The 26,227-nt window shown below is 39.3% G+C and overlaps 1 protein-coding gene across 1 annotated transcript in view; it reads left to right on the forward strand.

The window, feature by feature from the left end:
* Window positions 1-318: 318 nt before the first annotated feature.
* LOC147302395 (FERM and PDZ domain-containing protein 4-like) overlaps window positions 319-26,227 on the forward strand; it is a 42,431-nt gene continuing 16,522 nt past the window's right edge. Inside the window, exons 1-10 of the mRNA XM_086282875.1 lie at window positions 319-891; window positions 1,957-2,079; window positions 10,897-11,048; window positions 12,248-12,350; window positions 14,079-14,124; window positions 18,697-18,801; window positions 19,023-19,130; window positions 21,252-21,383; window positions 23,293-23,412; window positions 23,941-24,077. Of these exons, the coding sequence (XP_086139001.1) occupies window positions 818-891; window positions 1,957-2,079; window positions 10,897-11,048; window positions 12,248-12,350; window positions 14,079-14,124; window positions 18,697-18,801; window positions 19,023-19,130; window positions 21,252-21,383; window positions 23,293-23,412; window positions 23,941-24,077 (1,100 nt within the window). The 5' untranslated portion in view covers window positions 319-817. The remainder of the gene's footprint in view (window positions 892-1,956; window positions 2,080-10,896; window positions 11,049-12,247; window positions 12,351-14,078; window positions 14,125-18,696; window positions 18,802-19,022; window positions 19,131-21,251; window positions 21,384-23,292; window positions 23,413-23,940; window positions 24,078-26,227) is intronic.

The following is a 26,227-nucleotide window of genomic DNA, read 5'->3' on the forward strand; positions in this document are numbered from 1 at the left end:
TCTTGTTTTTTTTTCCCCTTTTCTGCAAAAAGACCAAAAGTGGCAAGTAAAGCAGCGATGGCGTCCAGGTGAACTTTCAGTTTCCTCTTCCTGCTTCCTGCCGTGTGACTCCAGCTCTCAGCTGGAGCGGCGTTTCCATACACGCGGTGCTGGTCTCCCAAAATCCTCTTACTTCCCCCCTCCACACACACACACACACACACATCCTCACATAGTTATATACAGCTGAACACGCTCACACACAGAAACACTCATGCTCACACTCGCAGACACACACAGCGTGGATTTGTTTTCTCTGTGATGAGAGGGATTATGGGATAAAGGAGACGAGGCCACAGCAGTTTAGTTCAGGTTGGACCAAAGCTGCTCTCAGCAGCAGCAGCACCAGCAGCAGCACAAAGACAAATAGATGAATGTCTGGCTGCACACTGGAGATCTGCACAGCCGTTAACGCCATGGCCAGTGTGTCTTCTGGGTGCAAGAGCTTCTGATTGGGATTCTAAAGTGGAGAGTGGATATGTTTTTCTTCCAGATGACTGAAGATCAGCAGAAACAGAAGCATCTAAGCGTAATCCGTGGAAGGAAACCGAATAGAGAGGAGTGGAACTCAAAAGCCGGAAAGTGTTGAAATGGATCTGTTGCTTCTAAGGATAACTCCAAAATCAGCTGTTCATCTTTTTAAGCTCTGCAAAATGCGAAATATTTGTCGGGAGACAGCTGAAACATCCCTTTTAGACTTTATTTAAGGCCAGCATACACTTTGAGTCAAAGGACAGTTTTCTGTTTCATATACAGCACGCTATGATATGACTGACTGATGTATTCAACCCATCAAGAGCACAATATGGGAATGGATTGGCTGGATTCGTACGGCGATGATGTCCTCATCTAGTATGCAATTTCACCTGCTTTAAAAATGTGTGTCAGATAGTGACTGAACAGCTTGCCTCAGTCACTTTTGAGAAAAGCAAGAGCGGGAACATTAAATGTGCAGAAAGCACTGGAGAATCAGCTGTTCGATCAAATACAAGTCTGCATTTTGCCACTGAAATGCCGCTAAGACTAATTCTTACCGTAGCTATGCTCCGGCAGGCATAAACTTCTCCTGGTTTGCGGCAGAGGGAGTAGTCTAAACAAAACAAATCAAACAGTAAAGATGAGCACATGCAGATGCTGCACATTATTTCCGTGGAGAGTTAGGGGATGGGTGCTTAATGATCTGTGTGCGATTAGTCACTGTAGCATGTGAGACTTACTGTAAAGTCACTGAGTCACTAGGATGATACATCCAGTTCTCATCATTTTCTTTTCTGGTATAATTCCCACTGAGGTGCCACAGTGGCTCTTCTCCCATCTCTTCCCCTTTGACTCCGTGGACTCCCACCCTCCTGAAACCCATAATGGCATTGTTAGCTTAATCTGCAATAAGAGAATCAGCTGTCACATCGGTGTGTTCCCTCACCGTGTGCGTACCGTTCTGCTGAGCGACCACCGCGGAGCCGCTCGTGCGTGCAGCCATCGATTGCCTATCTGCGGAGTCGATGAGCTGTTATTTGACTGCGGTCGATTGCACTAAGCAGTGCGATCTCACACCGGGAGAGAAGAAGTCTTACTAATTGGAATGAGCAAAAATCAAACTAGAGGTGCACAAAGTGTCTCTGAGAGTTTATTTTGAATATACTAGTTTTATTTAAATGCTGTATGATGATCGCATTTTCCAAATGGAGTAAAATATGGGTAAAATTGTTACACTGTAGTCTTGAAATCCAGTAATGCTATCCATCTTACCAGGTTTTCACTGTCTTGATTAAAGATGACGGTCGCTGTTTGTCTTTATTACCCAAAACAAAAGGCCAATCGATACTTAATCGAACAGTTATTTTTAGTCTGGAATACATTATTTGCTTTAATTCTCTCTTAAAATGTGCTTGCTTTTCCTTTGCTCCATTTCTTTAGCCATAAGAACAAAACATCAGGCTGGCCGCCTCCTGGCCCAGGCTCCTGGGGAGGACTGCAGGGGCCCCCATACAGTTGGGACAGCATGAACAGCGCCAGGGAGGGACGGGAATGCCTCACCAAGTATGTATGATGATAAGCACTGGCATGCATGTGTTTAAATGTGTGTTGTCATTCTGTTTATGCACAGTTATGCACTCATGCAATAATTGTGCATAAATTATTGCATGAGTGCATCACATGTGGATGCATCATGGAAAAACTACAGTATATGAACCATAAGTGTGAAAAAAGTCATGTTCAGTGAAGTCTAAATGTTTAAGGTTTTTGCAGTGCAATTATCTTTATATGGCTAGTTGCTTTGATGACTTACACTGTGGTTAATGTGATTAGGTTAACAGATGATCCTATGTTGGCCATAGGTGTGAATGTGAATCTGACCTGTCCTGGGTGTACCCCGCCTCTCGCCCTATGGCAGTTGGGATAGGTTTAATTGAATAAGTGGAAATGGATAGTAGGCTACTTTGGTAATGCTGATATACAACATCACAATGTAACAGTTTTAGAGTAGTTTACCAAGAGTTGTGAACAGAATCATTAATATAAAAAAAAACATCCCAATTGTGAGAAAAAAAGACTAGTATGTGGAATTTATAGTACAGGGTGGGCCATTTATATGGATACACCGTAATAAAATGGGAATGGTTGGTGATATTAAAGTCCTGTTTGTGGCACATTAGTATATGTGAGGGGGCAAACTCCTCAAGATGGGTGGTGACCATGGTGGCCATTTAGAAACCGGCCATCTTGGATACAACTTTTGTTTTTTCAATAGGAAGAGGACCATGTGACACATCAAACTGATTGGTAATGTCACAAGAAAAACAATGGTGTGCTTCAACGTAACTTTATTCTTTCATGAGTTATTTACAAGTTTCTGACCATTTAAAAAAAGTATTCAATGTGCTGCCCATTGTGTTGGATTGTCAATGCAACCCTCTTCTCCCACTTTTCACACACTGATAGCAACACCGCAGGAGAAATGCCAGCACAGGCATCCAGTATCCGTAGTTTCAGGTGCTGCACATCTCGTATCTTCACACCATAGACAATTGCTTTCAGATCACCCCAAAGATAAAAGTCTAAGGTGGTCAGATTGGGAGACCTTGGGCGCCATTCAACTGGCCCACGACGACCAATCCACTTTCCAGGAAACTGTTCATCTGAGAATGTTCGGACCTGGCACCCATAATGTGGTGGTGCACCATCTTGCTGGAATAAATCAGGGAACGTGCAAGCTTCAGTGCATAAAGAGGGAAACACATCATCATGTAGCAATTTCAAATATCCAGTAGCCTTGAGGTTTCCATTGATGAAGAATGGGCCCACTATCGTTGTACCCCATATACCACACCAAACCATTACTTTTGTTGTTCTAGCAGTCTTGGAGGGATCCATCCAATGTGGGTTAGTGTCAGACCAATAGCGGTGGTTTTGTTTGTTAACTTCACCATTCACATAAAAGTTTGCCTCATCACTGAACAAGCATTGAAATCTGCTGCAATGACCCGGTTACTGCGTTCACCAGATATCAACACAATTTCGATCCGCTCCTCACGTGTTAACCTCTTCAACATGTCAATGGCTGTGAACAAAGAGAAACTTGTAAATAACTCATGAAAGAATAAAGTTGCTTTGAAACCAAGCACACCATTGTTTTTCTTGTGACATTACCAATAAGTTTGATGTGTCACATGGTCCTCTTCCTATTGAAAAAACAAAAGTTGTATCCAAGATGGCCGACTTCTAAATGGCCACCATGGTCACCACCCATCTTGAGGAGTTTGCACCCTCACATATACTAATGTGCCAAAAACAGGACTTTAATATCACCAACCATTCCCATGTTATTACGGTGTATCCATATAAATGGCCCATCCTGTATATATAAACCATTAGCGTTAACCCGTTAATGGAAATTTGCCGCGTTAATGCGGTTATGGCGTTAACGTCATTTTAACAAGATTAACACTGGCAGCACTAATATATATATATATGAACAGTTATATATTTAAATAGCTGTCAAAAAGGAATATAAACAACAGTGGAAATGCAGTATGCATGAAGCAGTGTAACAGTCCCAAAGCAGTGGGGTGGGCATTGTTTCAGCGGCCTACAAAAGTAGCCATTGTTTGAGGTAGTTTGCATTCCATCAGTGCATATGCAGGCTGTTGTCTCTGCAAATTTGTCATGCAGGAAAACACCTCCTGCCATAAGGACATGCTCAACTCACTGGCAGCGAGGTGCTGGCATAAAGAACACTATGCACATGCTCAGCTGCGTGTAGAGTCTGTGGGATTCTGTTAAGATTTCTGATTTCTCTATTAACATGAGACGAGTCCCTTCGGTCTCACAGACCTAGAGACCGGTCTCTGTAACCATCTTTTAACCTCCATTCACTAGGGAAGAATGTATATTTTCCCAACTGGCTAGGGACTGGTTACTGGAGGTTGGTGCCTGTCGCTGGCTGAAATTGGTGGTAAAACGGTGCTTGTGTAGAAGATGTTATCTGCAAATACTTGTCAACTATTCAGTGAATGATAAAAAGTGTGAAGCAAAGCAGAAACAGAAAACACAAGTCTTTCTTCATAGTAAAACTGTGCCTTATTACTGCTGCCAACACATTTCAAAAGGCCCAGCTTTTACTTTTAAGGTGAACAGTCTCTGTTTGTTGTTTGCATCATACCCTTCACAAATTTACCACCGGTAAGCTAGCAGTTGGCAAGTGTTTGCAGATAACTTGGCGACTTCACAGGCAACCGTGGCAATACATTTTTCCATAGCAACCTGTAGTTCTAGTTTAACAATCAATTTAATCATTGGTTATTATGAATCTTTGGCTCTCTTCTACAGTGTGTCTTATATACTGTCATCTTCCCATCACCCCAGACAGCAGACCTGAGTCTGGATCTATCAGAGGTTCCTTCCTGTTAAAAGGGAGTTCTTCCTTCCCACTGTCACCAAGTTATTGATCAAAGGGGGGTTGTTTGATTTTTGGGGTTTTCTCTGTATTATTTTTGGGTCTTTACTTTCCAGCATTAAGTGCCTCGAGATCACTGCTGTTGACTGCTGTGATTTGACACTATATAAATAAAAATGAATTGATTTGAACTGATAGTTGCCGTGGGATCACTGACTGGTCTCTAGGCCTGTCTTACGAGGGCTTTAGTTTTCAGGATTTTGAAAACTTAGATTATTACAGTTGTTGCCCAAGAACCATTAAATACTATAATATATAAATAGCAAGCTAAACTATTTCTTAATTACATTTCATATTGTTTTTAATCAAATCTTGCCCATCACACTGGCCTTTTGCCCTTTCCTTGATTCATTTATAGTATGAGGCATTGGAAGTAAATTGGAAGTAAGTCAAAAGCTCGCCACAAACTTTGCTTTCATGAAGCGCAGCCTGTCAAGAGAAGAGAAGAGCCATGGCTTGCTCTGAGATGAGCTGCCAAGTTGCAGATATACCCATCACTCACCCATCCCTGCTGTCCTTTCCTTTGTGTTTCCCCAAAACAATTATAAATAATGTCAAAAATCCAAATAACAAATGAGTTTGTCTCTATTAGCCAGTATATACTTGCCATATTTTTGAACTGGTTTTGCGATAGTGTGTATTTTACAAACCATAGCATTTTCTATTAACTTCCAATATTAATTTGCTTTCTTTGGACAAGAGGTTTCTTTTTTTCAGTAATCAATAAGTCATATGTCCAATGACTCGATCCTAATCATTTAAACAGAGCAGAAAAACTGAATCAATAATTACACGTCTTTATAGCAGCATACACCTTTAAACTGTGTGGAACCTGATAGTCAATACTAGGTTAGCTGGGTCTGTTAAGCCTGTTATATAACTCTAATATGCTCTGCTTTGTTCTTGACTGTATTACATTTTTTTGCCCAGTTGTTGGGTATCTATTGAAATTAACTGATGAAAGATGACTCTATTGTTTAAATGCACTCACTTAAATCTGCGCTTGAAAGGAAGAGAGCCAACCATTGCTTCCAGGAATCGTGTTTTGTTTTTTAATAAACTTCTTAAATTATTATTATTATTTTTTTGCTCAATCGTTCAGTTATTTCTCTAGCATCTATTACCATGTGTCACACTAGGCTGAGGCCTAGTGGTAGAAACCTCAGTAATGGCTACCGCGCCAGTAAGGCAAGAACCTGGAATTTCTGAAACATTACCAGGATCTGACCTTTTGTTTCCAGCTTTCCCTTGACCCCGTGATGCCCTCGTCTTTCCTTCTGCGGGATTAAATCCCACCGATCCTGACGGGGAATATGAACCGGCATTGCAGATTGGAACATGCTCTGTCACGGACAGATTTACTCTGAGATTTCTGTGCCGAATGTACAATAGAGATCAATGTGATAATGGGCTAGGGAATGAGAATGTGGAATAAATGGCATAAAAGAAGTGGGGCAGAGATTCAGATTGATTGGTCAGAGATGAAGGTATACTGTGGATGCTTGGAACATGTTTCATGCTCTGAGCAGATTTAGGCAAAGCTGTAGATATACTATAATAAATAGATATATTTCACTGGTTCCTAAATAAAAGTCTCAAACCACCTGAGACAGTAAAAGAAATTATTTTTGTGAGTATTCATATAGTTGCACATAAATGTCAGTATGCACGAGGCAGAAATTTCACATGATCTACTGTATGGATTGTAGGCACTGAACAATGGGATGGATGCTGGCCAGGCAACAATAGACACCCTGCACTGGACTTTATGTGCAGACAGGAAGCAGCAGCTGCCAAGGGAGCCTTTTAAGCTGCAAAAGAGAAAGGAAGCTAGGATAGAGACAGAGAGAATGAGTTAACCCCACTGAAAGTGTGTATCAGCTCTTAATTAACAGGCAGTCTGCATTCTCAGTGTCTCAGCTGAGACAGACGTCTGAGGTTCAGCGGGCAAGAAGTAATTTAATACAGTACATTTACATTTTAGTGGTGCTTTCACCCCGAGTGCAATGACTTGCAATAAGACAAAGAAAATGGCGATGTGAAAAATTTAATATTAACCTATATTTAATAGAGGTGACCGCATATAGCCGCCAACAGCAGAGAACTATTGATTCACAGCAAGAAGATCTGGCTGATGCAGGGTGTTTCTATTTGCATGTTCTCGTGCTTCCACTGGATTCCTCTCCAAGCGCCAAAACATGCACTAAAGCCCTCCTTAGAAGTAGTGTTGGTCCTGGGGGGCACGTGGCTGCTGACTGCTGCTAAACACACAGGGCAAGTTTCTTAATAATTTCTCTTTTTTTTCTGGTTGTTTCCATTTTCAAGCTTTTTGGAGAGAATTAAATCCTTTTATTTCACAGTAAATGTGAGAAAGGAGTAAGGGTATGACTAAGTACTCACTTCCAGTACTGAAAAACTAAACCTAATGGCCACATTTTTGTATAGCTTATTTGTTGGGATTTTCTTATGGCTTAAAATCCAGGGTGTTTCTGCCTAATTAACTCATTGAACTGGACCGCTCCATTGAGATTGTGTTGTTGGCATGTTTTAAGAGCATTTTTAATATAATTATCCAATAAAAAATATGCTTTATATGTGGAGCAGACAGTCTAAGAAGTTTGTATGCTAGTTTTGGTGAGTAAAAGCTAGTATTTTATTATCTTCTTAGGAAATATTTTGATGTTAAATACCCATTGGCCCGCTGCCTTTTCTAGATGTCTTGGCACGGTTGAAAGATCCCAAAATAAAAGCTGAACTGACATCGGTTCAAGTTGCTCCTTTAATATCTCCTGGATGTCATTGTTAGCAATAGAAAGCTAACATGCACTGTGTTAAAGAACTGTTTTATGCTATCTCATTACTGATTGGAATAAAATCAAAGAAAACATTTCCTGATTAAAAAGAATGAGAAGAAATGAAAATCAGAGTCAAAACTTCAAACTTTTGGGTCCACCACTTATCTTCCTGAGCTAATGACTTTTATCTTTAAACAAAAGCATTTTGAGTTTGTGATGCTAGCATCGCTTACAGATGCTATAATTATAAAAGTCACGCAACAGATGAAATTTACATTTACAAAAAATATAAATAGCTTAAAAGTGTGTTTTTGTAATGCTAGTCGATGATGGGCGATCGTGGCTCAAGAGTTGGGAGTTCGCCTTGTAATCGGAAGGTTACCGGTTTGAGCCCCGGCTTGGACAGTCTCGGTCGTTGTGTCCTTGGGCAAGACACTTCACCCGTTGCCTACTGGTGGTGGTCAGAGGGCCCGGTGGCTCCAGTGTCCGGCAGCCTCGCCTCTGTCAGTGCGCCCCAGGGTGGCTGTGGCTACAATGTAGCCTGCCATCACCGGTGTGTGAATGGGTGGATGACTGGATATGTAAAGCGCTTTGGGGTCCTTAGGGACTAGTAAAGCGCTATATAAATACAGGCCATTTACCATTTTACCATTTAGTCTGTGTATGTGTGGTCACAACCATCTACTAACCACATTAGTTATCGTTGCTTCAAAATAAAACAAAGAAAGATACATTTGATCCCTTCTTTGCAACACTTATATTTCCTTACTTCCAAACAGTTTTCCACCTCAGTTATCTCTTGAGCTGCATCCGTGTGTCCCTGTTGCTTATGTTAGTTTGGAACTGGTGTTTCCCACTCCTCAGAAGGATTCAGGAAGGCTTAGGTCATCTATGAAAGAGATCTGCCAACTGTTCTTATCCTGAACAGCCTGCAGACTTTCATACAGCTTCAAAAGACAAATTGCCTCCAGACTGCAAATCTGAGCGATTAAGTGAACAGAAGACCTGTACTCTCTTCTATAAGTGGCTTTTAAGCATAAAATGTTTGAAACCTGAGCCAGAGCACTGATTTATGACCAGCTGACTGCACAGCTCATATCATTCATTCCAAGTTTAAGGATCTCTGTCTCAGCTAAAATGATTTCTTCTGTACAACTGAAATTTAGTGATTGAATTCTAATGTGCATTTAGTCATATTCTCCTAGAAAACCTTCTTTATCCTGCGGGACAGATTTGATCCCTGTAATAGTCATTGTGCCCATTATGTCATCGAGAAGAGAAACTATTTGGCAACTTATTTTATGTCACTCTTCGTAAGTAGGTCAGCAAATTGTCTGAACTGAAAGTGAATTGAAGCCAAAGTTAAAGGAAAGGCGTCCTTTTTTTTTTTTTTTTTTGCCTTTTTAAATAGTGTAATTAAATTTGAGATATTGAAAATTATATTATACAAAATGATATTTCTAAGCTTGTGTTTTTTGTGGGGTAGATTTACATAATCCCATCCAATCTTTTTACACCCAAACAACAAACAGTAACCTTCCTTTATTTACTCAATATAATTGCAAAGCAGGCAGCTTCGTGGGTAGCAGAACAATTTCCCCATCGCTTTTTTCTACATGGAATTTCTAATAATGCTGAACATAGAATTGACTGGAGTCTCTTGAATAAATGCTCTATTCTATTATCTCATGCAATGACCAGGGGCAGCTCTAGAATTTTTCCATAGGGTGCCTGGATGGAGGCCACTAAAAATATTGGGGTGGCACACCAAAAACAAAATTTCCAGTTTTATTATGCTGTTGTCAAATATAGGTTACTTGAAAAATATGTGAAGAAAGAGAGAAAGAAAAAATATATGCCTAGTTGATTTCCTGCTATTAATATAAATTGATATCACTGAGAAAATGGTAAATGGCCTGTATTTGTATAGCGCTTTACTAGTCCCTAAGGACCCCAAAGCGCTTTACACACTCAGTCATCCATCCATTCACACACTGTTGAAAAAGTACATATGAAAACCAAATAAGATTTTGAAACCCATAATAATCTATTTTGATTGATTGATTGATTGATTGATTGATTGATTGATTGATTGATTGATTGCTTGATTGCTTGATTGATTGATTGATTGATTGAAGGTCCCAACCATGCTTTAATGATTCTCAGCAGAGCTGACCAGAAGAAGCCAAAGATTCACTCTCTGAGAATGGAGTTAATGTTAAGAACAAACAAGCTTTTCTGCAACCTGATCAAATAACTATAAATAACATGGCAAACAAATGCTATCAATTACTTAGATCAGTAGTGCTTTCAGTGGAAATAAGACTTTTGAAACTTCAAACAGCACACAGAGACCTTCTTGTGTTTCAAAACCAACCATTTACTGGTTTTGGTATAGTCTTGCGGGGAGGGCAAATTTTGGGGGATGGCCAGTGCCCCCCCCCCCCCCAGCCCCACCTTGGTGACGCCCCTGGCACTGACCATGGCTTCTAACTGTTAGAAAATTTAGAAGTAATGTTTATTATGTCATAATAGCACTTAGTACTAAAATACAGTACCCATGAGCCTTGACTCAATTGGATTTTTTGCTTCTCAGCCTTTAAATCAGGCTGAAAACCAGCCAGCAGCTGTATGTCTGCTATAATTCAGTTCAGTTCACTTTTATTTACTGTATATAGCACCAAATCACAACAACTGTCACCTCAAGGTGCTTTAAATGGTAAGGTAAGAGAGAGAAAACTCCAACAATCAGACCATAGCAACTTCCTTTAAGATAAAATTTCAGTTTTTAGGGCGCTTTTTAACTTTTGCACCATGCAGACATATACCAAGTTTCAGTAAATAGCTCTTTGAAAATACTTTTGTAGATATAAAAATAGTATTTTATGTTTGTCAAACTGCGTTGTTTTTGACATGTTTATAGATTAAACTGAAGAAATGGGAACGAATTGGGAAATGGGAATAGTGAGTTGGAAAGTCCAAAGAAAAACTCTGAAAGACCTTCAGAAAGCTCAAGATCATTTGCACAGTACTATACATCAATCAGAAAACTGTTTATTAGTGTTGGAATTTTACTTGAATTTCCTTGCGCTCTGTATTTTCTAGCCAAGTATCGCAGAGCAGCTCCCTGGAGGAGGTCCACCTAGATGGGGTCCCTCCTGCCCCTCGTCTGGTGGAGATGAGACGGGACCCTGTCCTGGGCTTCGGCTTTGTGGCAGGCAGTGAGAAACCGGTGGTAGTCCGCTCTGTTACACCAGGTGGGTGTCAAGATTGGCTTAAACTAACAATCTTTAAAATGAATACTTTTATTTATTCATTTGGGCAACTGTTATAATTTTATTTAGTTGCAAACTAACTGTACACTTGCCTACCCCTAACACAGTAGTCAGTGATACACCTCTACTACACAAGTACAGCTTTATTCCATGTGGGAGTTTTGACTCTCTCTCACTTTTTCGGCATGCCTGTCAAATAATCAGAGACAATACGATATGTCTTTTTATTTTGGAATATTTGAGTCAGTTTTGATTGGATTTTACCACTTGTCTCAGCTTAAAGTCGTCTAAATAATTGATTTAATATTATAATAAATAAGAATATAAAAATAAAATCACAATAAAGCATTTAGAGCAACAAAAACTTCATTCACAGTGCAAAGTCAGAAGTCCAGTGATGGAAAGCCAGGAGAGTAGTCCTCAGAGTCACTACTTACTGAAAGCAAATCTGCCTCTGCTAAGATTTGATAAGAAGGCCAATAATATAACTTAGAAACAAAATAGGAAAATGAGCCATCCAGCTAAGCTAGTGTAGTGTGCAGATTGACTTATTTTGTTAGTTCTTTCTCCCCATCTGATTGGTTCTGATCAGCACATCAAATAGCTGCTGCTGTAGGAAACCGTGCGCTCTGTTGGGCTGTGTTTGCCTCAAGTAAGCAGCCACAGGCAAGAAAAAGCATGAACACAAATTCATGTTTGGAAGTCTATTTTCCACTAAAACTTTGATTTGACTGGCAGCTTGCCACATTGCTGCCAAACAAACAGTTCACAAACCCTTATTAAGTGTCAGCTTCATTGGCTGCACGGACACAGACAGTGATTAGGCATCTCAATAATCAATCAGTGCTGAATCCTAAGCAGACAATTGAACTGATGAATATTCTATTTACAATGGTTGGCCAAGGAAGGAAACGCATGTGCTAGCAGAGAGTAGATTAATGCTTACACCTATTACACGTGTCTAGACGAGCACAAACAACAAAGTATTTGCAAATTAGCTGCATATTTCACATCTGCAAAAATCACACACACACTCATTCGCCTTGTCAATTTAGCTGTAATTACTCTTGATTTTATTTGCAGGTAATCTTTGGCTGGCTAGACGACATCTGTCTGCCTGCTGCTTTCATGGAGCGCTTTGATCAGCTGTTGCTTGTTTGCGTGTGTTTGTATGTTGGTAGGTGGTCCATCAGAGGGGAAGCTGCTGCCAGGTGATGAGATCATCATGATAAACGACGAACCCGTCAGTTCGGCTCCTAGAGAACGAGTCATCGATCTCGTCAGGTAGATACAAAATCCAGATTGGTGAAAAATAACATTTAGAGAACACTTTTCCCCCTCACACTTTATCCACTGCTGCTTTCCCTTGCTTCTTCTGATTGGCCGCCCCTCTTAAATGACAAGTCTGAACAGCCAGTGGGTGGGGCTGTTGAGCCCAAAGTTCGAGCGGTTTTCATTGGATGACTACTCTATTTGACATCACACAGATACACCAGTAGAAAATACTGTCTGAAACCAGTGTTTAGAGTAGACTGGGATGACTTTTTGCGATGTGGGACTTGCTGTTTGAAAAATTGCTCATGTTTTTTGAATAATTTATATGAGCATCAACCAGGGTAATAGTGTATATAGTCTCACCAGCCACTTTGTATGGAAAATAGCTCCAAAAAAGATTAAATATCCAGTGAGCCACAGTTCTGTAGCTCACTGGATATGGCCAGGCTGCTTTGAGCTGACAGGAAGGCAACGGTAACTCCAGCTCTAAGAAGAGCGTCTCTGAACATAAAACATGTTGAACCTTGAAGTAGATGGGCTACAGCAGCAGAAGACCACATCGGGCCCCAGTCAGTGTCAGCTAAGAATAGGAAACTGAAATCTGTACAAGATCACCAAAATTGGAAAATAAATCTCAATTTCTGTGACATTCAGGTTGTAGTGTCAGAATTCAGCATAAACAACATGAAAGCATGGATCCATGTGGGTTTGTGTTAAATATTCAGGCTGCTGCTGGTAGTTTAATGGGGTGGGGATTATTTTCTCGGCAAACTTTGGGTATCTTAGTACCATTTGAGGACCACAAATTGCCTGTTGCTCACCATGTCCATTGTGTTATGACCACCCATCTGCTTCCAGCTGGATAATGCACCATGTCACAAAAGTCAGATCATCTCAAACTGGTATCTGATAACAAGTTAATTAAACTCAAATGGCCTCCACAGTCACCAAATCTCAATCCAGTGTATAGATGGAGGTATGGATGTGCAGTCAACAAATGTGCAGTCTTATGTCAATATGTACATAGACAGATAGATAGATCACATTGTTGGATAAAGTGAGTACAGTATGGGAGAATTTATACTGCAGACATGTGACAGAGTCACACAGAGTAGCGTAACATAATGTCACATTAAGCAACAATCTGTGCACTAGATTGCCCAAAAAAAGTAATTGAAACAAAAAGATAAATAAGCTCCAGGTAAAGTGTTTAGGGTCCCTTTAAATGGCAGGTTGAAAAAACTAAAAAGTTAATTACAAAAACACAACAACATTAGTGAAACGAAAGTCATAATCATTCATTTGCTTTTAAAATTATGAAGTTTATTTCCAAGTGTTAGCGATGCTTTCCACTCGCCTGCTCAGTAGTTAGTTAACTCAGTTCTGCTTGTCACCCCAACATATTCTGAATAAATAACAAGAAAAATGAGAATCCTTTTGCTCTTTCATTGAAAACAGTGCGCAACGAAACAAATCGTGTTTCACTTCACAGGAAGTACAACCCCTTTTTTTGTAATTAAATGGGGAAAGTAATGAGTGTCTGTGTGCTTTTGGTTTTAACTGTGTCTGTTGTAAGCAGTGTTTGCCCGAGGCGTTCAATTCCATTTCACCCAGGCTAATCAAGATCGTGTTGTTTATTTGCCGTTATTGTTGAGTGGAATCATTGGGGTTTTGTTGTTGTTTATTTCTTTTTTCATGATTTTGATGACTTTACGGTTTTCTGTCTTCTTGTTCCAGGAGCTGCAAAGAATCCATCATGTTGACTGTTGTCCAACCTTATCCTGTGAGTAGATCTCGCAATATATACAGATACATTTGTCAAAATGTGTTGGGATGATTTATAAATCTAGAAAAATGTTCTGTTTTTGGTGACACATACACAAACCACTTTTTCCATCCATTCGTATTTTAAAAATGTGTTACTTTATCATGTGTTAAATTTTTTTATTGTTTTCATATATATAAATATATATATATATATATATATATATATATATATATATATATATATATATATATATATATATATATATATACACACTGTATATGTAATAGTAGAACATGAAATGTGGTTTCTGCATTTTATTTTTGAAGGACTTTTTGTTTACTTTGTTCAACCAAATAAAAAAAATATTTAAAATCACACAAGACATCCTTCTGCAGGCCTCTAAAACTCACCTGCGTTTAAACAATAAGGTGATAGTGATATACAATATTTTTATTGCTGACAACAAATTACATAAAGAGACCAAAATCAACAGTGAAACGACAACACAGTGAAACCAGCTCCTGTATATAATTATAAACACCCATTACAGTATGATTATGAGTAATTTAAGTGCTACTTTAGTGTGTTCCTGATTCAGATGTGTTGTTGCTATGCAAAACAACGCAATGTTGGATGGTACCGGGAGAGAAGATTGGCTGTTATTGGCTCTTTTCCCCATGAAGGTCTCTCTGCTGCCCACTGTGTGTGTGCAGAGCCAAATTAAGAGAGCCATTCTATTTCTTATTCAGCCAATTTTACCAAAATTGGCTACAATTCAGCCAAGGGCATAGAAGAGTTGCTCAGAAGATAGTCTTCAATTAATTGGAATGAATGCAGAAAAATGCCTAAAATCGGCAATACTGTGCAAAAGTCTTGAGCCACCCATCATTTCTTTTGATGCAGGGTCATTCTGTCTCAAATCAACCAAACCTTCTGTCTCTAATGTGCATACAAATTTCATGGTAGGAAATCTTTATACTTTTTAAGATATTTTTGAAGTATGGTCCGGTAACACACTTTCAGGACTTTTTCTTCTTTTTTGCACATTGAAATCTGAGGCACTGCTTAAATATGAATATAAGCAGTGAATATAAAACATAAAAGCCTGAAAATTCTTTCTTTCTTACCAACAAAATGAGTCAGAAAATGGAACTTGAAACAGATAGATAGAAATGTTTACGCATCAGCTGGTTAAAATATGAAAGAAAAAAATGTGTCACTCAACTTTCATGCTTGGAGTTCATGAATTGAGCAAATATAACAAGTTGTATTACAGAAAAAAAAAAGATTCACAGATTCTGACCATTTTTTCCAAAAGAATATATCATGGAAACTATCTGATATATGAAGCTAAAAGTTCACAGCAGATATTATATATAATCAGACTTTGTACCATAAAATTTTTGAGACTGAATGATCCTGCACCAGTTTATTCAAACATGCGCTGTCATGAATGCAAGTATAGTTTTTGTCTAACGAGTTACAAAGTCACTATTTGGTATGAGCAACTTTCTTCTTTAACACACCCTCAATTCTTTTAGGACACCCAGATATGCTCTTTCTGGCAAGTTGTCTGATACATGTAGACACAGCATTGTTTCATACTTTGAGTTAAGTGTTTCTTCAGTGATTCATAGGTCAGTGTTACGTAGCTTAAAAGCAAATCAAGAAAAACATTCCTCTGAAAATGTCCAAAGACAAACTTTGATAGACTTTGAGAAAGCCTGGAGAACTATTGCCCAAGACCACCTTAGTTGTTGGAAGCAAACTATAAAGAAATTATCATGGCTCAAGTACTGACTACCGCCTTCTAGACTTTTTCCAGAAGGGCTTTGTTCCCTTTAAAGCAATTTATTTTAATTGTCATTGGTAGAAACAGCATCACTGACTCAAACAGGAATGACAAGCGAACTAGCCTGATGTGCTTTTTTCTTCTGGCCCCAGGTCAGTCAAACCTTGTCTTTAACAGTAGAGGTTTCCAGTGTGTTACCTCAGCATAATCAGAAAATGAAGTCATCCCATTTGTCTGTGATTGCTTAGGGCCACATTTACAAATGTCTTGCACCAGCACAAACTGGGCTTTGGTACTAAAAAAAGTTGCTGGTATTTACAAAAAAGATCACAAAGTGCTTCACAAGGAATGACAAAGTATAAAGCAAAAACAGACAAAAGTTAACAAAATGTAAATTCTAAAAAGATGTGTTTTTAGTTGTCTAAAGTGTCACTAGCATTGACAAAATGGTAGTATTTTATAACCAAGTAGAGAAGAGGAGTCGCTCTGCAAGCTAACAGCTTACAAGCTAGCAGTTAAGTAGGCCTATAAAGTTCAGGAGTCTTCCAAGAGGAAATAAAAGTGAGACTTGTGGAAGAAAATCAAATTTTTGTGCGAGATTTTTGCAACTTACCCTGTTCTATGTGTATTTCTGGGAGTTTCTCTTTCAAGATCTAAATCATTTAGAGAATAATTTACTGCTATTTAACGTGGGTTTTTTTTGTTTTGTTTTGTTTTTTGGTGTGCTGGGACTGCACCTGGGTTTAGTGCAACTTTTTTAAAACAGTAAATCTGGCCCATAGTTTTTTAATTCCACTACCTAATGGCAAGAATAAACTTCAGCTTTCAGCCACTATAGAGAAAAAGTCCTGTAAATACAGTGTATGAATGTTTTTGGAAGTAGTTTTTAGTTTGTTTTTAGTTTTAGCTATTTTAGGGGGATATCTCTGTGTGCAGGTGACTATTACTGTGCATAATTATTAGGCAACTTAACAAAAAACAAATATATACCCATTTCAATTATTTATTTTTACCAGTGACACCAATATAACATCTCCACATTCACAAATATACATTTCTGACATTCAAAAACGAAACAAAAACAAATCAGCGACCAATATAGCCACCTTTCTTTGCAAGGACACTCAAAAGCCTGCCATCCATGGATTCTGTCAGTGTTTTGATCTGTTCACCATCAACATTGCGTGCAGCAGCAACCACAGCCTCCCAGACACTGTTCAGAGAGGTGTACTGTTTTCCCTCCTTGTAAATCTCACATTTGATGATGGACCACAGGTTCTCAATGGGGTTCAGATCAGGTGAACAAGGAGGCCATGTCATTAGTTTTTCTTCTTTTATACCCTTTCTTGCCAGCCACACTGTGGAGTACTTGGACACGTGTGATGGAGCATTGTCCTGCATGAAAATCATGTTTTTCTTGAAGGATGCAGACTTCTTCCTGTACCACTGCTTGAAGAAGGTGTCTTCCAGAAACTGGCAGTAGGACTGGGAGTTGAGCTTGACTCCATCCTCAACCCGAAAAGGCCCCACAAGCTCATCTTTGATGATACCAGCCCAAACCAGTACTCCACCTCCACCTTGCTGGCGTCTGAGTCGGACTGGAGCTCTCTGCCCTTTACCAATCCAGCCACGGGCCCATCCATCTGGCCCATCAAGACTCACTCTCATTTCATCAGTCCATAAAACCTTAGAAAAATCAATCTTGAGATATTTCTTGGCCCAGTCTTGACGTTTCAGCTTGTGTGTCTTGTTCAGTGGTGGTCGCCTTTCAGCCTTTCTTACCTTGGCCATGTCTCTGAGTATTGCACACCTTGTGCTTTTGTGCACTCCAGTGATGTTGCAGCTCTGAAATATGGCCAAACTGGTGGCAAGTGGCATCTTGGCAGCTGCACGCTTGACTTTTCTCAGTTCATGGGCAGTTATTTTGCGCCTTGGTTTTTCCACACGCTTCTTGCGACCCTGTTGACTATTTTGAATGAAACGCTTGATTGTTCGATGATCACGCTTCAGAAGCTTTGCAATTTTGAGACTGCTGCATCCCTCTGCAAGATATCTCACTATTTTTGACTTTTCTGAGCCTGTCAAGTCCTTCTTTTGACCCATTTTGCCAAAGGAAAGGACGTTGCCTAATAATTATGCACACCTGATATAGGGTGTTGATGTCATTAGACCACACCCCTTCTCATTACAGAGATGCACATCACCTAATATGCTTAATTGGTAGTAGGCTTTCGAGCCTATACAGCTTGGAGTAAGACAACATGCATGAAGAGGATGATGTGGACAAAATACTAATTTGCCTAATAATTCTGCACTCCCTGTAGCTCCTAACAGCTGCACCATTTCTTTCTCTTTAAAGAAAACATGTCCTCCTCCTTCCACTGGAGGAAATGTGCTCTAGGTGGAATGCAACAGAAAGGTTATGATGTCAGTGTTTTCATGGCATTTGTTACTGTCACGAACAAAGGAGTTTAAGTTTAATCGTTTAAAGGAGTGGAAGTGATGATCCTGTATTTCCTAACACTTCAGAATTTCCTCCTGGGTTACATTTCTGCTAAATAAAGTATGAAGAGTCTGCTGTAAAAGTGCTGTTTTTGATTGATTTTGGGGGGGGGGGAAAGAGTCAAACATAGCTCTTATAGTCCATAAACTGGGACTGAAAACAGTTTTTTTTGTTTGTTTGAACATCGATTTTCCTGTTGATCTCTTTCTCTCCATCTGTTTGTCTCTTTCTTCCCTTCCTCTCCTCTCTTGCTTGCTTTCGCTCTATCACTTTTTGGACGCTTGCCTCCTAGTCCCCTAAATCAGCGTTCATCAGTGCAGCCAAAAAAGCCATGCTCAAGTCCAATCCGGTCAAAGTACGCTTTGCTGAGGAGGTCATTATAAACGGCCAGGTTCCGGTCAGTTCTCCCACACAAACACATGCACTCGCGCATACACACGAGCTTGTATGACCTATATAGGCAATGCCAGCTGGTTTCCACTTTAGACAGCGATTTCAATGGATGTAAGACAGTCACATAAATGAGTTACGACATGGCACTTTTATGAATTCCTTCCATGTATTGAACCCACGGCACGTGCACAGAATGAAAAGACTAATCCTGTCCCTCCTTTGCAGAACCCGATGAAGGACAACTCTCTTCTGTTCATGCCAAATGTCCTAAAGGTCTACCTGGAGAACGGGCAGACAAAGTCCTTTCGCTTTGACTGTAGTACCTCCATCAAGGTATGCGTGTGCAACAACTTAAGGCTTACGTCATGAAATAAGCAGCTTCTGCTGCATTTGTAATTACAGTAGGGGGATGTTATCAAGAGTCCAAATTAGTGAGTCTTAACACACGCGCGGACTGTGAAATTCACTTCCATTTGTTTGAGCTCTTTAGTTATTCAGTCAAGGCGACAAAGAGCGTATTCTCATTTTTTGACTTGTTAATTCTTATTCAGCTATGATCCTCTGAAACTCCCAGAGCGAATTCAGAAAGCAAGAGGCATAATGACTTTCTTTTCTCTCAACCTCACAGCAAAGGATGTCATCCTAACCTGGACAGAAATTGCCTTTTATCTTTCTTATTCACCGCTCTCCAGTGGGTGGGACAGAAATGACCAGTAGAATAAAGCTGCCAGGTGATGCCAAATGATCAAGTTGGGGTATACAGTGAATAGGAGACAGCATTTACTGACTAAAGAGATTTTCGGGATCAGAATGAGGTGCTGCACCTGGTCAAAGTGGACGATTCTTTGATGAACTCAGTCACAGCTGCTACATTTTCTTTTAACCTGAGCTCACCTATTTGATCGCTGCACACTGCTACTGTTTGAACTGCTGCTGTTGAGGTACACCTCATGCAAATGTGTTACTACCAAAGCTCCAAAAGCAAGCAGCAATCAGATGAGTGACAGGCCTGCTGGAAGCAAGACACCTTACTTACTAAAACATGCTTTGACCTTTTTATATAAAGTTACCACCAGAATAAGTTATCCTGCACTCCACACCGCTTTGTTGCTTCTGTCATTTAGTTTATGTTACAAACACAGGAAAAATAACAGTTTTGCATAAAATTCAGGCGTAATGCCATCATATCTTCCCTGCATGGAACTGTAGTCATGACCTACTTAAACACTTAGATATGCTTATATTGTAATCCAGTGCAGAATATGTTAAGGAATTAAGAGGGTAATTAGCAGCATAAGTGTTGCTGATCAGATGCTAATCATCACCAAGTATGAGCACTTCTATATATTCACTCCAGAGTCAGGCCTTGCAATGATTCACCATGCACAAGACTTCAACAGCAATTTCCTTCGGACAGATGAGACCAAAATGGAGATGTTTACCATAATGCACAGCATCATGTCTGGTGGAAATCAAACATAACACATCAGCACAAACACCTCATACCAACTATCAAGCACGGTGGTGGAGTGGTGATGATTTGGGCTTGTTTTGGAACTACAGGACCTGGGTATCTTGCAGTCACTGAGTCAGCCATGAACGTCTCTGTCTACCAAAGTATTTTAGAGTCAAATATGTATCTGTTCAAAAGCTAAAGCTTGGCCAAATTGGGTCATGCAACAGGACAATAAACCCAGGCAAGGCAATAAATCTATAACAGAATTACTGAAGGTTGAAGAGTTTTCTACAGACTTTTCTTCATCACTCAGTTTAAGACTGTTTTTCTTCTTTTGGCTATGTATGATGTCATAGAAAGTAATCTCAATAAGACATAGTTTTGGGTATGAGTGGAACCCTCACCCTTTAAATTGCTTTAAATTGTCTGATTGGCTGACTCTCACAAACAGGCAGCAAATCGGAAGATATTTGTCCTGAAGGGAAGGATGATAAAAAAAAGACATATTTCAGACTCGCCAAATTAGTGAAACCTCTCTTTCTGTCAGTGTGAAGAAGTTTAACAACACATTTAAATTCTGAAATATAATATAAGAAAAAGAAGTGCAAATTCAATAGTATGTGTAAAACATATGAAAACACAATTAAAAGTCCAACATTTATGAACACCTTTGATCACCTTTGTCATATTTTGCAATACAGTCCAGTGGGTTGGACTGCTGTCTTTGTCTGGCCGATTATGGCCCTCATGCCTTATGTTTGACTGTCATGGGTGAAGCCCATGAGAGTCCCAGTATAAGAGCAGTAGGTTTTTTTGATAGCCAATGAAGAATAAAAAGTTTCAGTAGAACCCTAGACTTAAAATATTAAGTTGGAAATAACCGTAATAGGTCCCTTTTAAGTGTGCTTAAAAGTCTTTTTTATTTTAAAGGTATCCTGAGGAAGGTTTTCAAGAACAGTTAAAATCTGTTATTGTGAGTTTTTCTATTATTCTTTCAGGAAGTTATCCTGACCCTGCAAGAGAAGCTGTCAATCAAATGCATCGAGCACTTCTCCCTGGTGTTGGAACAGAGGACCGAAGGCTCTGAGAGTAAACTGCTTCTCCTGCACGAACAGGAGATGCTTACTCAGGTCGGGGATGTTGCCTTGTTCTTTTCACTTTCTTTGCCTTCTTTTCTGTCTTTCACACACAACAACTGGCACACACACACACACACACACACACACACACATTCCTGCTCAGTATTCAAGCAGCATTTAGACCCCAGTGTCATTTATCAGCACTTGCACAGCAGTGGCGACAGCTCACATTACACCTACACAACCACACACACATACACAGTGCCCAGTATATTCTAATAGGGTTCATCACAGGAGGACAATATTAATATTCATGCCACACAGTTCAGATGTGAAGAGCTCTGCACGTGGCACACACAATGGCTGAAGACTCTTTGAGAGTCTGAAAACCATTCTCTATACTGTAATACACCCGAGTGTCACTACTGAGGACAGGTGTGTTTGAGGAAGCTGGTAACTCTTGAAGTGTATAGATTAAAAGAAAAAAAAAACTCTTGCCCTTTCTACACGACGCAATATTAAATAATTTACAAAATATGATCAATATTTAAAAGACGATGCCAGTCTTGTGGTTTTGTCTTGAATGGAGGATGGAAGCAAATGCATGAACAACCACAGCAAGCAAAGTGAGGTTTTTCTAGGTTACTGCTGCTGGATTGCACAAGCATGTCTTTAGGTTGCAAAGTGGTCTTAATACAACTAATATGGCTATGAATATACAAAACAAAACAGTGCCGCTGCTGCTGTCGTTGCTTTTGTACCATTACTAATGTTTCTGCAGCCAATGCTATATATGTTCACCACTGGTCATAAATGTATTCATAAATTTAAGACTTTTACTTGAAGATTCACATTTTTGGCAGTTTGATTTTGCACTGGTTTGACACCCATAATAAGTGGTTATTTTTCAGAGTTTATTTAGTTTAATTGGTTTTTAAAATACGACGCCTGGTAAAAACTAGTTAACTACCCTATAGGTTGTCACAAAATGAACCTGAGCTTTTAAGCTGACATGCAGTCATTATTAATTATTAACTTATTTTCTCATATAACTATTTATTAACTTCATTTCTTTGAATTAGTTTGAGTTAGTTTTTTACATAGACACAAATGCCATTTTTTTACGTTCTGTATTTAGTAGTGACTCGAACAAAAATTTAATCGCAAATACAAATTTTAGTAAATGTGAAGTTTTGAACAGGTGACATAAGTAGGACATTTGAATCATATGGAAAGTAACATAACATTCACTCGGTTATGATGATGAAATAAACTAAAAATCAAAAGGACTGAGATTCATGATAACTCTTTTTTAAGAACATATAGATCTTAGTAATGTATGTGTGATGATGTCTGTGAAAGGCTTGCTTCAGATTGGCCCACCCATACCTACATACATATACAAACACTAAGATAACAGGACGTCCGTGCATTCCCAAAATCCGGGAAGTAGACTTAATTGGAGTGTCATCCTACTTTTTCACTACTTCTCTTTGAAATTGAAAGAATATTTGAGCAGCTTAGGCCCCAGTCACACAGGCCTAGAAACCAATGATTGACCCTTTGAATCTCCTTTTAAAAATGACCCTTCTTCTCACTTGAATGAATACAACAATAAGACTTTTCTTCTTGGGTTTATGATCTTATTTAATAAGACGTGAAGCCAGTCTTATTAAATCAAACTAGCTTCAAGTCTTTTTTTTAATTAAAGGATGATGTTCATCTTTGTCCCATGTAAAAGAAAAAAAAAGGCAATAAAATGGGACATGATTTAGGGTGTTGCACTTACTGAAAAACCCCACATGACCTCTGATAGTGATTGGTACGATGACTCTCAAAGCTCGTAATGATCCAACATGAACTTTTGAACAACTTGAGTTTCTGCATATACTTACACATAGCTTGTTTACTGTGTTTTCACATGTTCACACTTCTCTTTGTCTGTGCTTTTCAACCCCAGGTGACTCAGAGACCCGGCTGTGACAAGATGAAGTGTTTCTTTAGAATCAGCTTTGTTCCCAGGGACCCAGTGGAGCTGCTGCGGAGAGACGCTGTTGCGTTTGAATACCTCTATGTTCAGGTGAGCGGTGGCAACAGTAGCAGCATGAGCACGAGGTGAGACTTGTCGACTGTTAAATATAAATACATCCAAATCCTCTGCTGCCAGATGGTTTGGAAATTATTTTTCATGATCTACAGACTTACTTAGTTTTGTGGAGAATTAATCCTTTCAAGACAAAAATCCTCATTTGCAAATAAAGTCTTTATATCAACTGTTGTATGAACTACTTCCCTCTGAAATAATAAATTGCTTCCTGAGGATTCCTTTGATAATTAGTCAAGTGAAATAGCCTGAGAGAAGCCAAGTTAATCATCTTTTTTTTCTTTCTGTCAGAGTTCACTATTTTGTGTTTCCGAGTCCTTCATCTGGGACTGGAAGCTACAGCGCATCCCTTTGAAGGGATCTCTAGCCACAGAGGTTGTGAACAACTTATTACAGCTCAGTGGGGATGCGCTGGTGCTCGAATAGCTCTTTGTAGAGATGAAATGCGCTTCACAAGCCCCAAAAAACTTAAGGACTCTTACGTAACTTTCTCCTTTGCTGCAGAGTTGTAACGATGTGGTCTTAGAGCGGTTTGGCCAGGAGCTCAAGTATGATGCTGCGCTGCGATTGGCTGCATTGCAGATGTACATCCTCACCATGACAACCAGACAGAGTCAGAAGGTCTCCCTGAAATACATCCAGTAAGTGTGCATGTAAATGCAGCTGTGGGTACGAGTGTGTTTTTGACACTCTTAACATGTCTGTAAATGTAAAACTCTTGTACAGGCTGCAGCTGCTCATTAATAATAAATAACAGAGTTTTTTTTCTAAAAGTTTTCTGATGGTTTTGCAAAAGTTTATCTGGCATTATTCGAATTCGTTGCCCTTGTTCCCTTCTTGGATGAATGCATCTTTCTGGCTAAACAAAAAAAATCACATAACAGAAAGAAATGTTTCCTTGAATAGTTTGCTGACACTGTCAGACTGTTGTTAATGGCAACTTGAGAAAATTTATGGCATTCTCAGATGTGCTTACATCAAAACTCATGGCTGATTATTAGTTTGAATATGATACGGGTAAAATAAAACTCCAAATAATACAAAAATATTTTCGAATAATCTTTGTACATGAATATATGACTAGCAGTGAGCACACTGTGTAGGGTTAGAAAATGTTCGCCTATAATGAAGAGACTTGAATTTAAAAGGTAATATTTTCTAGTTTCTTAAATTATGTTTTTTTCAGTATTCTGCAGTTCAGTGTTGAGATATTAACCCACCTCTAAATCGTCATCAGTGATTAAGTGATCAGCATTAATAATCACCATTGATGCAAGTTTTGCTCTAAAAAAGTTATCTTGTAAAAACCTGATACAGTTACAGTTGAGAATTGTAATCGAAGTCCATTCAATTACCAACAATTTGGACCCATTAGAAATACAATAGGAAGATGTAACTTAATAGTAGTCATACCCCATTGTGTATGTGGTACAACCAATATTGTCAGCTATTTATGTTGATTGTTATAGATATCTTTTCTGTTGCATGATCTACCCATAAAACCTTAAGAGCTTAATTACTACTAAATGACTGCTAAATGCATACCTGAAAATGGCATAGATTCTTGAACCTGCCCTAATCATGCAACTTCTATATCCAAATACAGATAAACAGAAACAGTTACTTTTTATGTGAGATAAATACTTTAATCAATCACCATGTTGATGTTATGGGGCGATCGTGGCTCAAGAGTTGGGAGTTCGCCTTGTAATCGGAAGGTTGCCGGTTTGAGCCCTGGCTTGGACAGTCTCGGTCGTTGTGTCCTTGGGCAAGACACTTCACCTGTTGCCTACTGGTGGTGGTCAGAGGGCCTGGTGGCGCCAGTGTCCGGCAGCCTCACCTCTGTCAGTGCGTCCCAGGGTGGCTGTGGCTACAATGTAGCTTGCCATCATCAATGGGTGAATGACTGGTTGTGTAAAGCGCTTTGGGGTACTTAGGGACTAGTAAAGTGCTATACAAATACATGCCATTTACCATTTATGAATCTTGGTACCCAAAGTAGTTTTTAGGCCAAGTTTAATCAAGATTGAGCCAGTTCTGGGAGGTCTGGGAACGATTATACATACATACATTGTAATAGTAGGATGATGATGCATCCAGAGGCACAGGTAAGGAGTGCCAAAGGAACCACGATAGAATAAAGTTTAGTCACCCGACACAAGCAAAGGTAAAAGAAATCAGTGCTCAGTACTCGAAGAGGCGGGGTTACATGGAGTAACTACTGTAACTACTACCCACGTAGACAAATTTTAACACTAAAGACACCTTTTTAAATGGTAAATTTCCTGTTTTTTGACAACAGTTAAACCGTTATTTTTAGTGGTGGATGCTCATATTAAAGATGGCCAAAGGATTAAATAATAAAATCATCATATTGCCCAAATGGGCTGAAGTCAGGTTGCGGCTGGATTTTATATGCCCTTTCACTCTGTTTCACACTTTATTTAATGTCACTCAGTGTGGATATCCCTAATATGAATGTTTTAAGGAAGCCCCACCCATCAATTAGAAAGCCAATTAAGAGAAACCTGGGTTAGAGGCAGGGTGGCCTTAAAGGCCACCAGTGTGTGAATGTGAGAGTGAATGAATAGTGGCATTGTAAAGCACTTTGGGTGCCTTGAAAAGCGCCATATAAATCCAATCCATTATTATTATTATTATTATTATTATTATTATTATTATTATTATTAAAGGGAGAGGAGCTAAAACAGGAGACAGTGGCTCAGTATGAGAAAAATGAAGAGTACTTCGAATTATGAAATATGCAAAGCTACCCTTGTAGAGTCTAAGT

The sequence above is a fragment of the Aulonocara sp. 'chitande type north' Nkhata Bay genome, linkage group LG23 (genome assembly GCF_057382095.1).
Source record: "Aulonocara sp. 'chitande type north' Nkhata Bay isolate Kocher_YH1m ecotype deep benthic linkage group LG23, A_spYH_male_GT1.1, whole genome shotgun sequence".
Classification (NCBI taxonomy): domain Eukaryota; kingdom Metazoa; phylum Chordata; class Actinopteri; order Cichliformes; family Cichlidae; genus Aulonocara; species Aulonocara sp. 'chitande type north' Nkhata Bay.